General features: G+C 44.9%; 1 protein-coding gene across 1 annotated transcript; it reads left to right on the top strand.

Annotated features, from left to right (window-relative positions):
• The first annotated feature begins 4,867 nt into the window (after positions 1-4,867).
• Vhl (von Hippel-Lindau tumor suppressor) lies at positions 4,868-14,385 on the top strand. The gene is made up of 3 exons (XM_048438628.3): positions 4,868-5,207; positions 9,382-9,504; positions 12,078-14,385. Exons 1-3 carry the CDS (start codon positions 4,952-4,954, stop codon positions 12,272-12,274), a joined length of 576 nt encoding a protein of 191 aa, XP_048294585.2. The 5' UTR covers positions 4,868-4,951; the 3' UTR covers positions 12,275-14,385.

Genomic DNA, 14,385 nt, shown 5'->3' with positions numbered 1-14,385 from the left:
GCCTTTTCCCCCCTCATGGCGAGGGCCTAGCAGCTTGAGCGCACACCTGGGGTCTCTCTGCAGCCCCACGGCTTTTACCCTGACTAGCCAGCTTATAGCTTAAATGCCAACCGCATTCGCGGGGCCGCCGCCGAATCAGCAGGCAGCTAACTTCCTTGCTGTTGATTAAGATATTATGATTATGTAATTCATTTAAAAATGTAATATATAATTAGAAAGCATAGGTTGTTAATGGATAATCATTGATAATAGTCAAGCTTATAGTCATGTTAGTTAGATTTTCTAGATGTGCATAGATATATTTCAAATAGGCATTCTTCATATCTTTCAAAGACTACAGAATATGGCATTTTAATGTTTTAATAAGTTAAGGCTTTTCATGACAATGAGACACGTCTGTTCCTGACAGTACCAATCTACTTCAAGAAAAAGATGGGCATTAAAGAGGCTCCTATGAAGTTGGTTAGTCATTTGGGCAAGAAACTGCTCTTGCCTGGACTGTTGCATGAACTAGACACAGAGAACCCGCAGAGAAAGGACTGCTAAACTTGCCTAAAGGTGAGATGGTCTGTCGGGGTTCCTGATTCATAAAAGAGTCTGCAAGACATTCTACAGGATACAAAAAAAATGACTAAACTGTCTTTAAAATTTCCTGCTTCATGAAAATGTCTGCTGGATACTATGGTCCTGTAGGCCAAAGATGGATGTCCCAACATTACAAAAGAATTTTGGGTGACTGTCTAGGCAGTGAGATGTCTCTGTCATTTCTAGAGTTTTGGAAGTTGCTTATTTCTTGTTTGCTTAGATAATATTATATCCTTCTGGAGTCTTTGATGGAATTAAAAAATAGTTATAGTTTTCCTTAGTTATGATAAAAGATAAAATAGATATAAATATTATAACTATAATTCTTGCTTTATAACTGTTTTATTATATACAATTTTACTATGTTAAAAGCCTTTCTTTTTTGTTTAAACAGAAATGGGGGAAATGATGGAGGAGGGTCATCTGTCTATTGTTATTTTCATTGGTTAATAAAGAGACTGCCTTGGCCTTTTTGATAGGCCAGCCCTTAGGTGGAGTAGACAAAACAGAATTGTGGGAGAAAGAAAGCAGAGGCAGTCAGTCGCCGTGACTCTCCTCTCCGAGATGGATGCCGGTTAGAATCCTCCCGGTAAGCCACCACTTCGTGGTGCTACACAGATTATTAGAAATGGGTTAGATCAATATGTACAAGTTAGCCAATAAGAGGCTACAGATAATGGGCCAGGCAGTGTTTAAATGAATACAGTTTCCGTGTAATTATTTTGGATAAAGCTAGCCGGGAGCCAGGTGGCGGGACACAGCCCGCCGTTCCTTTTACAAAGGAATCCTGAACCAGTGTTTCCCTTTAAAAAATAGTTCATGGCCAGCCTCGTCTAAGCTACACAGAGAAACCCTGGAGAGAGAGAGAGAGAGAGAGAGAGAGAGAGAGAGAGAGAGAGAGAGAGAGAGAGAGAGAGAGGTTCTCTTTGGAGTGTTCAGTGTGAGCTCATTATAGAGCGCCTTTGACGGACACTCAAGTCCCGTTGTCTTCTTTCCCACCTAGATGAAGGAACACTTCTAAAGCTCTGTTAGTTACCTGGTGCTCTGCAGTTGGCTTAATAGCCCGTGGTTCCTATTGTGTATAGGGACTGTACCACAAAATAGTAAGAGGGCAAAATGATGGGCTCTGTGGGCAAGAAAAAGCTCTCTTGATGAGAGCATATGTGAATATTCAGTGTTTTATTTATATTAACTTCATTTGTTTTTGGAAACGGTTTCTGTGTAGCCGTGGCTGTTATGTAAATTGCTCTGTAGACTAGGCTGGCCTCACACTCTGTTTGCCTCTAATCCCACCCCCCAGTGCTGGAATTAAAGGCATACACCACCACCACCCTACTAATTATAAGCTTATTTAAACAGTAAAATTTGAAGGAAAAAAAAGCTTCCTGGTATAATAGGTATAATACAATCCCTGATACACAAAGATGCATAATTATATGGAAAATTTAAAGTACATGTGGTCTCAACCATGAAGAAGATGGGTTCTACAGCTTAAGAGCCTGGGATCTGGCGTGGTCTCTGAATAAGAGAGCATAGAGGTCAGCAGGCTAAAGTACATGTACCATCTCCCCTAAAGATGGGTTCTATTGACTGAAAAATCTAAAATAAAGGTCTAAGGAGGGAGATTCTGGGATAACGTTCTGGGGTATTTGGGTGAGGTTCTCAACCTTCCCACTGCTGCGACCCTTTAATATTCCTCATGTTGTGCTGACCCCAACCATAAAATTATTTTCATTGCTTCATAACTGGAATTTTTACTACTGTTATGAATTATAATGTATTTTCCAATGGGCTTAGGCAACCCCTGTGAAAGGGTCTTTCGACCAGTAGGTTGAGAATCACTGCTTTACAGATAACAAAGGTCACTATGTCATTAACAACATCCACTTCCAGCTGAGTGGAAAATTAGGTATTTATTTCCTCCTTTGAGGAGACACCCATGCATGACTAACATTCCTGTTTCTCCGGTGTTTGTGAGCAGGAGGACCAAATGCCCTCGACAAAGTTGTGTGTGTGTGTGTGTGTGTGTGTGTGTGTGTGTGTGTAGGCATGTGTGGCCATGGTGCATTTGTAGAGGTCAGAGGGCAGCTTGTGAGAGTCAGTTCTGTGGGTTCCAGGGACCAAACCCCGGTCAAGCTTTGTGGGAAGCACCTCAATCCACTGAGACATTTGACTGGCCCTCCATATCTTAAAAAAGGTTTGTATGTGTGTATGTGTGCATTGCAGGTGCCTGCCTTGACCAGAAGAGTGTCAGCTCTCTGGAACTGAAGTTCCAGGCATTTGTGAGTCACTTGACGTAAGTGCTGGAAACTGATCTCTTCCTCCAAGAGAACAGTAAGTATTGTTAACTACTGAGCCATCTCTCTAGTCCTTATTTTTATTCTTTAAATTTTATTATTTTTATTATCTTCTATGTAGGCTTTGTCTGCAGGTATGTATGGTGCCACCCATGTGCCTGGTGACACAAAAGCATCAATAGGTCTCTTGAGACTGAAGTTCCATATGGTTGTGTGATGTCACATGGGTGCTGAGAACCAAACCTGAGTCTTCTGCAAGAGCAACCAGTGCTCTTAACTGAGGAGTCAACTCTCCAGCCCTACTTTTTTATTTTTAAATCCTGTGTGTATCTGTTTGTGTCTGGACAGGGGGACCATACATATGTCTATGGAGGCCAGAAGAGGACAGGATCCAATGAGTCACCGGATGTGGGTGTTGAGAACTGAACTAGCTCAGAACAGTACACAGTCTTAACTACTAGCCGTTTCTCCAGCCCATAATAATGCATTTTCAACTGCACTTAGGAGGCAGAGGCAGGCAGATTTCTGTTAGTTCCAGGCTGGCCTGGTCTACAAAGTAAGTTCTAGGCTACCAGAGCTGTTACACAGAGAAATTGTCTAAGAGAGAGAGAGAGAGAGAGAGAGAGAGAGAGAGAGAGAGAGAGAGAGAGAGAGAGAGAGAGAGGGAGAGAGAGAGAAAGAGAGAGAGAGAGAGGGACAGACAGCATTTGGAGGCTAGAGAGCTGACTTGGTGGTTAAGAGTATGGGCTGCTCTTACAGAGGACCCAGGGTCTATACCCAGCACCCACAACAGGCAGCTCACAACTATGTGTGTCTCCATCACTGGCACCTGGATGAACTTGATGTCTACACACATGCACATGCTTGCCTGTGTGCAAACACGCACATGCGTGTGCACGCACGCGTGCGCACACACACACACACTATTAAAAAAAAGCTCAAAGAATCTGAAGTTTCATCTGAAAAAAGAGTCAGGTGGGATTCCAGCTGTGACACTTGCCGTCTGTCGATAGGCATTCAGGTGGTTTGGGAGAAATGTTGAATTCAGATGCCTTTGGATCAGTCAGCCCCTAGTATAGACAGTGGATAAAATACAATACCTGCTGATTTTCTTGACATTTACTTCCACCATAAATGCCTATGTAAATGGTAGTGAGTGACCATTGATGGCAGTTGTATGCAAATGCTTAGAACCAGGCGTGGTTGCACTTAACTAAAATGCCATCACTTGGGAGGCAGAGGAAGGAGGATTGCCACTAATTTGAGGACGGCCTGGGTTACATATTGAGCTCCAAGCCAATGGGAGCTATGCAATAGTCTCTATCTAAAAAGAATAAGATAAAATATTTTAGAATTTATTAATGTGCATAAGAACTTTTGAAAGGAAACAAAAACTGATAATTCTGTATTTTGAAAATTCAAAACTGATGGGAAATAAGGGAAAGTTTTGCGTTTTTTGTACTCTGGAACTGTAAAATTTGTAGTTTGAAACAAATTCTTTGGTAAGAAAAACTTTAAATAATAGTAGAGGGGGAAATACGGTAAACCCGTGGAGATCTTAAGAAATGAAATTTAAGTAAACTCAAAAAACTGACGAGGTCAGGCTGGTGGGTGGCTCATGCCTGTAATTCCAGCACTCTGGAGGCAGAGGCAGGAGGATCACTCTAACTTTGAAGTCAGCTTGGTCGCTACACCGAACTCCAGACCAGCCAGGCGACATAGGGAAATCTTGTCACAGAAAAACCAGAGGCAGGTAAGATTTCTGAGTTCGAGACCAGCTAGGTCTACATAGTGAGTTCCAGGGCTACAGAGTAAGACCCTACCTTTAAGGAAAAGAAACAAACCCGAATGAACAAATCCCAGAAGCAGGAGAGTCCGGCCCCCCCCAACCACACCCTCCTTCTGGCCCCGCCCACCATTCCGCCCCCGCGTCTGTGACCCCGCCCCCTGACTCGGGAGCGCTTGGCCGCCATTTCCGCGTTTCAGGCCTGAAGGAGCGCGTCACACACGCCCACACGCACGCGCCGCCCACATCCAGCTTGCGAATCCGGAGGCGACCAGTCCAGATAATGCCCCGGAAGACAGCCAGTGAGGAGGAGGAGGAGGAGGAGGAGGCGGCGGCCGGGGAGCCGGGCCCTGGGGAGATGGAGGCCGGGCGGCAGCGGCCGGTGTTGCGCTCGGTGAACTCGCGCGAGCCCTCTCAGGTCATCTTCTGCAACCGCAGCCCGCGCGTCGTGCTGCCCTTCTGGCTCAACTTCGACGGCGAGCCTCAGCCCTACCCGACGCTGCCACCGGGCACCGGGCGCCGTATCCACAGCTACCGAGGTACGAACGTGCGCTAGGCCGCAGGTGCGATCACAGGCCCGGCGCGTTCCTTCCAGCCCCGAGCACTTAGTTCCTACCCACTGCATCTACCCCGAGAAATGCCCGGTCCCAACTGTCTTTTCGGCCGCGATGTCCCCAGTTCCCGGTCTGGTTCTGCATCCGAAGCCTTGACTTCGTGGTGACAACCCGGAGGGGCATGAACAGACACGAGCCAGCCGGTGTCATAATCGCTGCGATGGGAACCGGGCTCAGAGGGTTGTGAAAGCGTGGGCAGAGTACGGGTGCATCCAGGTAAGGAGCTCGCCTCCCAGAAGAAAGGGAGTAAAGAGAGTCAGCCCAGGGAGGGAGTCAGCGCTTGTAGTTGGAGGGTCGCCTATGGCATCCACTGGCGTCTTGGCTCAACACTAGTGAGTATAGAATATTGGATTGAATTCCTGATCCTGCTGCCTCCGCCGCTGAGTGTCATAATTTCAGGTTTGTACCTAGTCTGACTGTGTGCTTTTATTAACGGTATCACCAGGGCTGGAGAGATGGCTCAGAGGTTAAGAGCACTGGCTGCTCTTCCAGAGGTCCTTAGTTCAAGTCCCAGCAGCCCCATGAGATCCGGTTCCCTCTTAACTAGTGTGCAGGCAAAACACTGTATACATGATAACTAATAATAATTTAAAAAATTACCAATAATGGAGAAAAGTTCTTTCAAGGCCCTGCCTAAATGGTTATGAAGAACAAGCATAGCTGCTCGTGTGTAAAATCCCAAGACTCAGGCAGCTGAGTCAACTGCCCCAGGCCTTTTTGCTTGCTTGCTAAATAGGGGGAGAAAAAATTCCAAAGGTTATATTAGTACTAGAGAAATAGGGCTGTGTGACATTGCCATATTTATATATTGAAAAACATACCCAGGTCTGGGTGTGGTAGTCCAGGACTCAGGGGGCCGAGACAGGAGGATTTCAGTGAGTTTGAGGCCTATGTGGCAAGATTGCATCTGAAACAAACAAAAAGACAACCGTGTGATGTGGAATTTGTAGACCAGGCTGGCCTTTCACTCAGAGAGATTTTCCTTCCTCTGCCGTCTGAGTACCAGAAGTAAAGTAAAAACCTTTGTCACCAAGCCCAGCTCATACTACTCTTGCCGAGCTTGGCTTCCAACCCCTGTGTCCGGCAATTCACAAGTTCCTGTAACTCCAGCTCCAGGGATCCCATGCCCTAAACGCCTGCGCTCACTTGAAAAAAGAAAACATAATTTTGACCAAGCAAACTGGTGGTTTGAATTGGAATAGCCCCATGTATTTGAATGCTTAGGGAGTGGCTCTATTTGACAGGATTAGTAGGTGCGGCCTTGTTGGAGGAAGTATGTCACTGGGGGTGGGGTTTAAGGTTTTAGAAGCCCAAGCCAGGCCCAAAGTCTGTTTCTCTGCCTGCTGCCAATAGATGTAGGACTCTCAGTTTCTTCTCCAGTGCCATATCAGCCTGGGTGCCTGCATGCTTCCCACCATGCTGATGATGGACTAAAACCTCTGAAACTGTAAACCAGCCCCAATGAAATGTTTTCATTTGTAAGAGTCGCTGTCGTCTTGTTTCTTCACAGCTGCAGAACATTGAGACACAAACAGAACAACTGGGGCAGTCCTCTTGCCTCAACCTCTAGAGTCCTAGGATTGCACATGTGAACAGAATCATTTACTTTTTGTAACCATCAGGGAGGCTCTTGAGAGTTCTTTCTCCTGATGGTGGTATATCTAATGAGTCAATGCAGTTAGGCACCATACTACAAACTCAAAGTAGCTTTGAGAACAGGGTGGAGGCAGGATGATCAGGAGTTGACACCAATTTGGGCTACGTGATATCCTGACTAAACAAAACAATAAGAAATAAACTGGGGCTGGAGAGATGGCTCAGCGGTTAAGAGAACTAACTGTTCTCTTAGAGGACCCAAGTTCAGTTCCCAGCACCCACATGACAGCTTACAACTGTCTGTAACTCCAAGATCAGACACCCTCACACAGACATACATTCATACCAATGCACATAAAATAAAAATAAATTAGAAAATAATGAAGTAAACTAATGCGTCTCAATTTTATTTTTTGACATATAGAGGAGAAAGAAATCTATCTTTCTTTCTTTCTTTTTCTTTCTTTTTTTTTCCCCCAAGATAGTGTTTCTGTAGCTTTGGATCCTGTCCTCGCTCTGTAGACCAGACTGACCTTGAATTTGCAGAGATCCATCTGTCTCTGCCTCCCAAGTGCTGATAATAAAGGCATGTGCCACCACCCAGCCGAAAAGAAATTTCTTACATATTTGGAGACATATAGCACAATATTTTTTTTAGTGCTAGTGATGGAACCCAGGACTTGGACATGATAGGTAAGCATTCTGTCAAGTTCTGTCTGGGTGTTCCCGTGAGGGTGTGTCTGTACCATGTGTATGATATGCCTATAGAGGCCAGACAAGGGACTTTGGTCCCCAGAAACTCTAGTTACAAAGGATGGACACTATGGGTTCTGGAAACCAAATCTGGGTCCTCTACAAGAACAAGTGCTCTTAACCACTGAGCCGTCATCTCTCCAGCCCCTACTTGTTTGTTTGTTTATTTGTTTGTTTGAACAGGGCCTCAGCATGTAGCAGTTTGTCTTTTATACCAAACTTCTAATGTTTGATGAGGAAGAACACAAAAGGAATTAAAATTTCTTTAGTCTCCTATTTTACATAGAAACTTGGGTTAATTTTGTTTTCTCCAAGATTTCTCTGTGCCAGTTTTTAAAATTTTTGTATTTTGGGTTGGTGACTGCTAGGAATTGAACCTAGGACCTCACTCATGCTATGCAACTACTGTACTATTGTGTAGTCATGTGCCTAATTTTATATAAAAATTAAGACAGGCATGATACTGCATGTCTGCAATGCCAGTGTTAATGAGACTGAGACAGTAGGATTACCATGAGTTTGGAACTAGTCTCAGCTACACAGTGAGACCCTGTCTCAAAAAAAGCTTTAATCGGTTTGAACTGTGTTTCTAGTTAGTACTAATGCACTAACTAGTAGGTGGGAGGCCTGGAGTTCAATCTCCAGCAAAACAAAATGTCCACTAAGTCTTCAAGGAAGTTTGTGTCCCATGAAAGATCATTCTGAGTTAGTCTTCCTCTGAAACATTCTACTTGGAGTTTTTTTTTTTTTAGATTTATTTATTTATTTATTAAATATTTATTTATTTATTATTTATACAGTGTTCTGCCTGCTTGTAACTGCACACCAGAAGAGGGCACCAAATCTCTTTATAGATGGTTGTAAGCCACCATGTGGTTGCTGGGAATTGAACTTAGGACCTCTGGAAGAGCAGGCAATGCTCTTAACCTCTGAGCCATCTTTCCAGCCCCACTCCTGCCCCAAACAGTCTTATCTCTGAGGTTTGCCTCTTGTATCCTCTTTCTAAAAATGAAGGTATAATTTATGCTAGGCTTTGAGAGTTTTTGGCAGTTGCAGCAACACCTAGGTAAACTTAGAGATGAGAACTTTTCTGTCACCACACGAGGATCCTTCCCTGCTCTTGTCACTCAGCCCCTTCCCTCTCAGAGTCAAGCGCTTGTCCCCTTTTCACACTATACATTAGTTTGCCTATTCTTAGTTATGAGTCCTATGGCCTTTTGTTTTTTGTTTTTTTGAGACAAGGTTTCCCTATATAGCCTTGGCTGTCCTGGAATTTCCTCTATAGACTAGGCAGGACTCAAACTCACAGAGATCTGCCTGCCTCTGCCTCCTCCTGAGTATTGGGATTAAAGGTGTGCACCACCCCCACCTGGCCCCGTCTGTGTTCTCTGCTTTTACACCTCCCAGGCTGGAGACCCAGTGGCCTTTCACATCTTGCAGTGTGTGGTGAGATTGCCAGTGCTTCCTTGCCCAACTGCATGTACTTTCCCTCCATGTTTGCAGAGCCCAGGCCCTTTCTTTCTGCTTTCTGTCTTTTGTTTCCAGCACGTCCGCTCCCTTCAGCCCTGCTTTCTCATGCATAAGGGACAGTCCTGAGGAGCTCTGTTCTCAAGCTCCTCTTTTCGAAAGGCTTTGTTGTAACCTTAAGCAGAGTGAAAGGCAAGTGTTTTGTATGGTTTGGGGCAATTAATAAACAAGTGCCTTACTCAGACCACTGTGACTTCATAACACCCTCTGCTTGTGTTGACAGGTCATCTTTGGCTCTTCAGGGATGCGGGGACGCATGATGGACTTCTGGTTAACCAAACAGAACTGTTTGTGCCATCCCTCAATGTGGATGGACAGCCTATTTTTGCTAACATCACACTGCCAGGTTGATAATCTTACGTCGTTTTTATAGCTTTCTACCCAGGTTGCCCTGGAACTATATAGCTCATACTGACTTAGAATTTAGAGAAATGTTCTTGCTTCAGCTTCTCAAGTGCTGGTATTATAGGCCTGAATCACCACATGGGCTCAGTCTTTGAAAAAGATAAGGGTGAGCATTGTAATGACTAGAAGATAGGTCACTGGAGGGTCCTGGAGGTAGGCAGGGTATCTAGTCTTTTTGCAGGTAGGGCTTGGTTTTTCAAGACAAGGTTTCTCTGTGTAACAGTCCTGGCTGTCTTGGAACTCGCTTTTTAGACCAGGTCAGAGATTTGCTTGCCTCCCGACTGCTGGAATCAAAGGTGCACACTACCCCACCTGGCTGGGATCTAGCCTTTTTATGTTATCTTTTACCATAGATGAAATGGAAGTATTTCATTTCTCTGTCCTGTGTTAAGCAAAGATGTTGTGTCTCAGAAGCACTTTGGGCTCCTAAGAAGTTGGCGACGCCAAGGTATCTCTTTGTAGGACTATGATACCCTTTGGTTCCTTGGTCTTATAGCAGACTTGTGCTCTGGAATCCCAGAACAAAGGGAGAGTAAGATAGAACCCTGTGATCCCAGCTACTCAGGAGGTTAGGGCAAGAGGATCACAAGTTCAAGGCCAGCCTACAGAACAAATTTAAGGCTAGTCTGAGCCACTTTCTGAGACCCATTTCTCTAAATGGGAAGTAAAGAGAATTCTGGAACTGGGTCTGATGGTCATGCCCTTAATCCCAGCACTTGGGAGTCAGAGGCAGGTGGATCTCAGTTCCAGCAGCCTGGTCTACATAAGATTCCAGGACAGCCAGAGCTACATGATAAGAGCCATATTCGGGGCAGAAACCAAACAACAACAAAAAAAGGTATAATCAGAAAAGAGACTTGAGCCAGGTGGTGGTTGGCACATGTCTTTAATCCTAGCTCTTGGGAGGCAGAGGCAGGTGGATATCTGTGAGTTTGAGGCCAGTCTGGTCTACAAGAACTAGTTCCAGGACAGACTCCAAAGCTACAGCAAAACCCTGTATTGAAAAGCAAAAAAAAAAAAAAAAAAAAAAAAAAAAGAAAGTAAAGAGACTTGTGAAGTGTTAAATTTTGCCTTATATGGAAGTGAGTTCCCTGGTGACTTTTATTACTTTTACTGTTATTATTGTGACCTTTTTTTTTTGAGAGAGAGAGGATCACATGTTTCCCAGGCTGACCTCAAACTCATTATGTAGCTGAGGTTGACCTTGAACTCCTAATCTTCCTGCTGGAATTACAGGCATATACAACCATGCCTAGTTTTATGTGGCACTGGGGATCAATCTTAGAGGTTTGTGTACTCTTTGACTGAGCTAGATCTCTTGGTCCATTGTGAGTGTGCTTGCTTGCGCAGGTATATCATATATTATGGGTGTAGAGGGCAGAGGCCAACCTCAGATGTTATTCCTCTAATTGTCTACCTTAATTTTTGAGGCAGGGAATTTCATTGTCCTGGGACTCACTGATAAGGCTAGAGCTGCTGGCCAGTGAGCCCCTGGGTGACTTCTTTCTGCTGCCCCAGCACTGGGATTATAAGCATGTGCCACCATTCCTGGCTTTTAACACGGATTTTAGGAATCCAATTTAGGCCCTTGAGTTTGCACAGTGAGCACTTTCCTGTGTCCCTAGCTTCCCCCACCCCCCCAGGCGGTGTCTCACTGTAGCCACAGCCATCCTGATACTTGCTTACAGAGATTTGCCTGTGTCTGCCTCCTGAGTGCTTGGGTCACAGGTATAGACTTGATCTCTTTCAACTTATTGAAAAAGGTTTTGTTCTGTAGCCCTGGCAGAACAGGAACTCTATATGACAACCAAACTTCCATCATCCTGAGTGCTAGGATTATAGGCATGTACCATCATGCCTGATTTATTATGATATTTTAATTTTTGTTTATTTAATTTATTTGAGACAAGGTCTTGCCCCAGCCTCCTGAGTGCTGTGGTTACATGTATGAGTCACTCTGCCCAGCTCCCAGTGAGTTCAAATAGCAGGGGTGGCCCTACATCCAGGTTCACACTGTTTTGGTTATCTGTTGCCATGTGACACTCACTCCCAAACTAACAAGACCCATTATTTTTGTTAAATTTTCCAGTCTGAGCTTGGCCAGGTTATTTTGCTTCCAGTTAGGACCTGATGCAGCTGTCTCCTATTGGTAGTTGCCTAAAGCTGGGTCTCTTAAATGACTTCTTAAGGCCTTGTCCCTCTTGGTGCAATTTCTCCACCAGAGTAGCTCAGAGCTCCTAAGAATGGACAGACATTGCTGGACCTGCTTAAAGCTTAGGCCCTAAGTTACCAGGATCACTTCACATTTGGTTAATTGAAAAAAAACGTTGGGCCACTTTGATGAGCCAGCTGTGAGCACTGTGAGACCTGCTGACGTGACACTATCACGTGTTCTCTGCTTTTTATTTTACCCTACAGTGAGATTCACAAGGTCAATGTAGTTAGTGGTGGTAGTAGTGTCTGGCTCACGTGTCTCCAGTCTGCCTCTGAGGGCTTGGTTTCCTGTCCTTGCAGTGTATACCCTGAAAGAGCGGTGCCTTCAGGTTGTGCGAAGCCTGGTCAAGCCCGAGAACTACAGGAGACTGGACATCGTCAGGTCGCTCTATGAAGATTTGGAAGACCACCCAAATGTGCAGAAAGATATAGAGCGGCTGACACAAGAGCGCTTTGAAAATCAGACCCTGGGAGAAGAGCCTGAGGAAATCCATTGAGATTAGTGGTCCTGAATTCCAGCTTTGATTCTGAGTCGTCACCCACACATAGGACAGGTCACTTGCTTTCCATTGTAAAATGTTTCATTCTCGGAGTAAAATTCCGTTACATAAAAGAAAGTTAACTAACGTCACTGGGCTTTGTGGTGCTTAAGGATAAACATCACAAAATGCCACTGAATCAGCCCTTTCTAGAAGCACTCATCAGAAGGGTTTTCATTTTGCTTCCTGGTAAGTTGGGAAGTTCTGTGTAAAGATGTTTGCGTAAGCTGCGGTTGCAGTGTGTCCTTAATTTGGAAAATGCAGTGACATTTGAACAGAGGGCACCTGCCTTCTGCTTTGGGAAGGCTGAGAAGGCCCCAGGGCGGGGACGGAGTTCTTTGAGGCCCAGTGCCTGATGTGTCAGGAGCCTTCAGTCTGGACTGTTGGATGAACAACCCATTGGGTACTTGGTGGAAGAGTCTGGAGGGTCTGTCTGAGGAAAGCCTTAAGTGTACAAGGAGAGGAACAACTTAGCATCCTGTGTTTAGACAGAACTTTTTCTAATATTCCATGTCACCTCACTTTTGTTGTTGTTGTTTATTTTTTTTAACTTTTTTGAAACCGTGTTTCGTGTAGCCCAGGGTAGTCTCAGTCACTCAATAGGGGGTGCTAGCCCTGTACTTGTGATCCTCCTGTGTCCCTTGCCGCAGTGTTGGGAGCACATGTGTGCACCCTGGCCTGCTCTGCCCTTTTCTCATTTGGAAACGGGGTCTCCCACTGCAGTTCAGCCTCCTGATCCATGCTGGCAGCACTCTTGTTTGTGAGCCAGGTAGGCGTCCCATGGTCACTGTCACGGGTGTTTTTGTGACTTGCTATCAACACAGACAGTAGAAAAGAGCAGTCCTTGTGTTTAATTCTGGTTGTGAAGATCCTCTGTCTGTGGGGAAGCTGCTGCCAGGAATGGGAATTGCCATTGCTGTCAACCCCTGGCATTCCAGCTGGTCTCTGCATTTTCAACTGGCAGGACCTGGTCACACTTGGATTTGGGGGTGGGTGGTGGGCAGGGAGGAGAGAAGAGGGAGGCTGTTTTTGAAGCTGCACTGAGCCACACCCTCCCAGTAATGGATCACAAAGTACACAGTTTTATGGATGGTTACATCCTTTCTTATGTATTAAAATATTCATATTCATTACTTCTGTGAGACATTTTTGAAAGACATATTTTTGTTTGTTTTTAATTTCTCTAGTAGAGAAAAATTAGAGAAGGCTGGGTATGACTGCACACACCAGAAAAGACAGTCAGCTGAAAGGAAAAAGACAGGCCCTGTGCACTCTCAGCTTCCTGTAACCACTTAACGGGGCTCTCTTTGCAGGGCATGGTTTGATTGCTTCAAGCAGTTTGTCATAACTGAGATCATAGGGGATGTACAGTTTTATAACCTGAGTTTTCATTTAACTTCATTTTTCCCTTTCTTTTTTGTTTCTTTGTTTGTTTTGCTTTTTTGAGACAGGATTTCTCTTTGTAGTCCTAGCTGTCCTAGAACTTGATTTGTAGACCAGGCTGGCCTCAAATTCAGAGACCGCCTGCCTCTACCACCCAAGTGCTGGGATTACAGGCATGCACTAGTTAACTAGAAGTTAACTCCTAAATTAACTTCCCCATGTTACTCCGAGCACTCTGTGAACCCCACTGTGCTATGCTCCTCCTTTGCGGATGACAGTGGGAGTGTTGGTTGGCATCCTGGTCTCCTTGAGTACAGTCTGGTGCCCTTAAGATCAGCAAAGTGAGCATTTGCCACCACCCTGTCACTCCTTAGTCAACAGCGTTCCATGAGTGACGTAGCCACATGCCAAGTGTAGAGGGTGCCCACGTTTGGAAAGTCTGCAGGTGCTGAAGTGTGACAGCGTTGGTTTTATGTTTTTAAACCTATCTTTGTCTCAAAAAGATCTTCTGTTTGTCTTATTAAACTGGAAATTTGAATACTGTTCTCTGTGCTGTCCAAAGCATGAGTCACGTGTGCTCTTCCTTTGGCGTCCTGTAAATGTTTTCTTCAGACTTGGATGTTTTCTATCTTGAGTTTTCTGAAAAAGCTGACATTTAGTACAATAAACGGTGCTCAGTGAAGGAA

The sequence above is a fragment of the Myodes glareolus genome, chromosome 3 (assembly GCF_982192425.1).
Source record: "Myodes glareolus chromosome 3, mMyoGla1.1, whole genome shotgun sequence".
NCBI lineage: Eukaryota > Metazoa > Chordata > Mammalia > Rodentia > Cricetidae > Myodes > Myodes glareolus.
Note: the sequence above shows the minus strand (reverse complement) of the source record. Positions and strands in the feature narration are given on the sequence as shown.

Coding starts and splice junctions, on each gene's coding strand:
- Vhl (XM_048438628.3), top strand. CDS start 4,952: ATGCCCCGGAAGACAGCCAGTGAGGAGGAGGAGGAGGAGGAGGAGGCG. Junction 5,208..9,381: donor CCGTATCCACAGCTACCGAG/GTACGAACGTGC, acceptor TTGTGTTGACAG/GTCATCTTTGGCTCTTCAGG. Junction 9,505..12,077: donor TGCTAACATCACACTGCCAG/GTTGATAATCTT, acceptor CTGTCCTTGCAG/TGTATACCCTGAAAGAGCGG.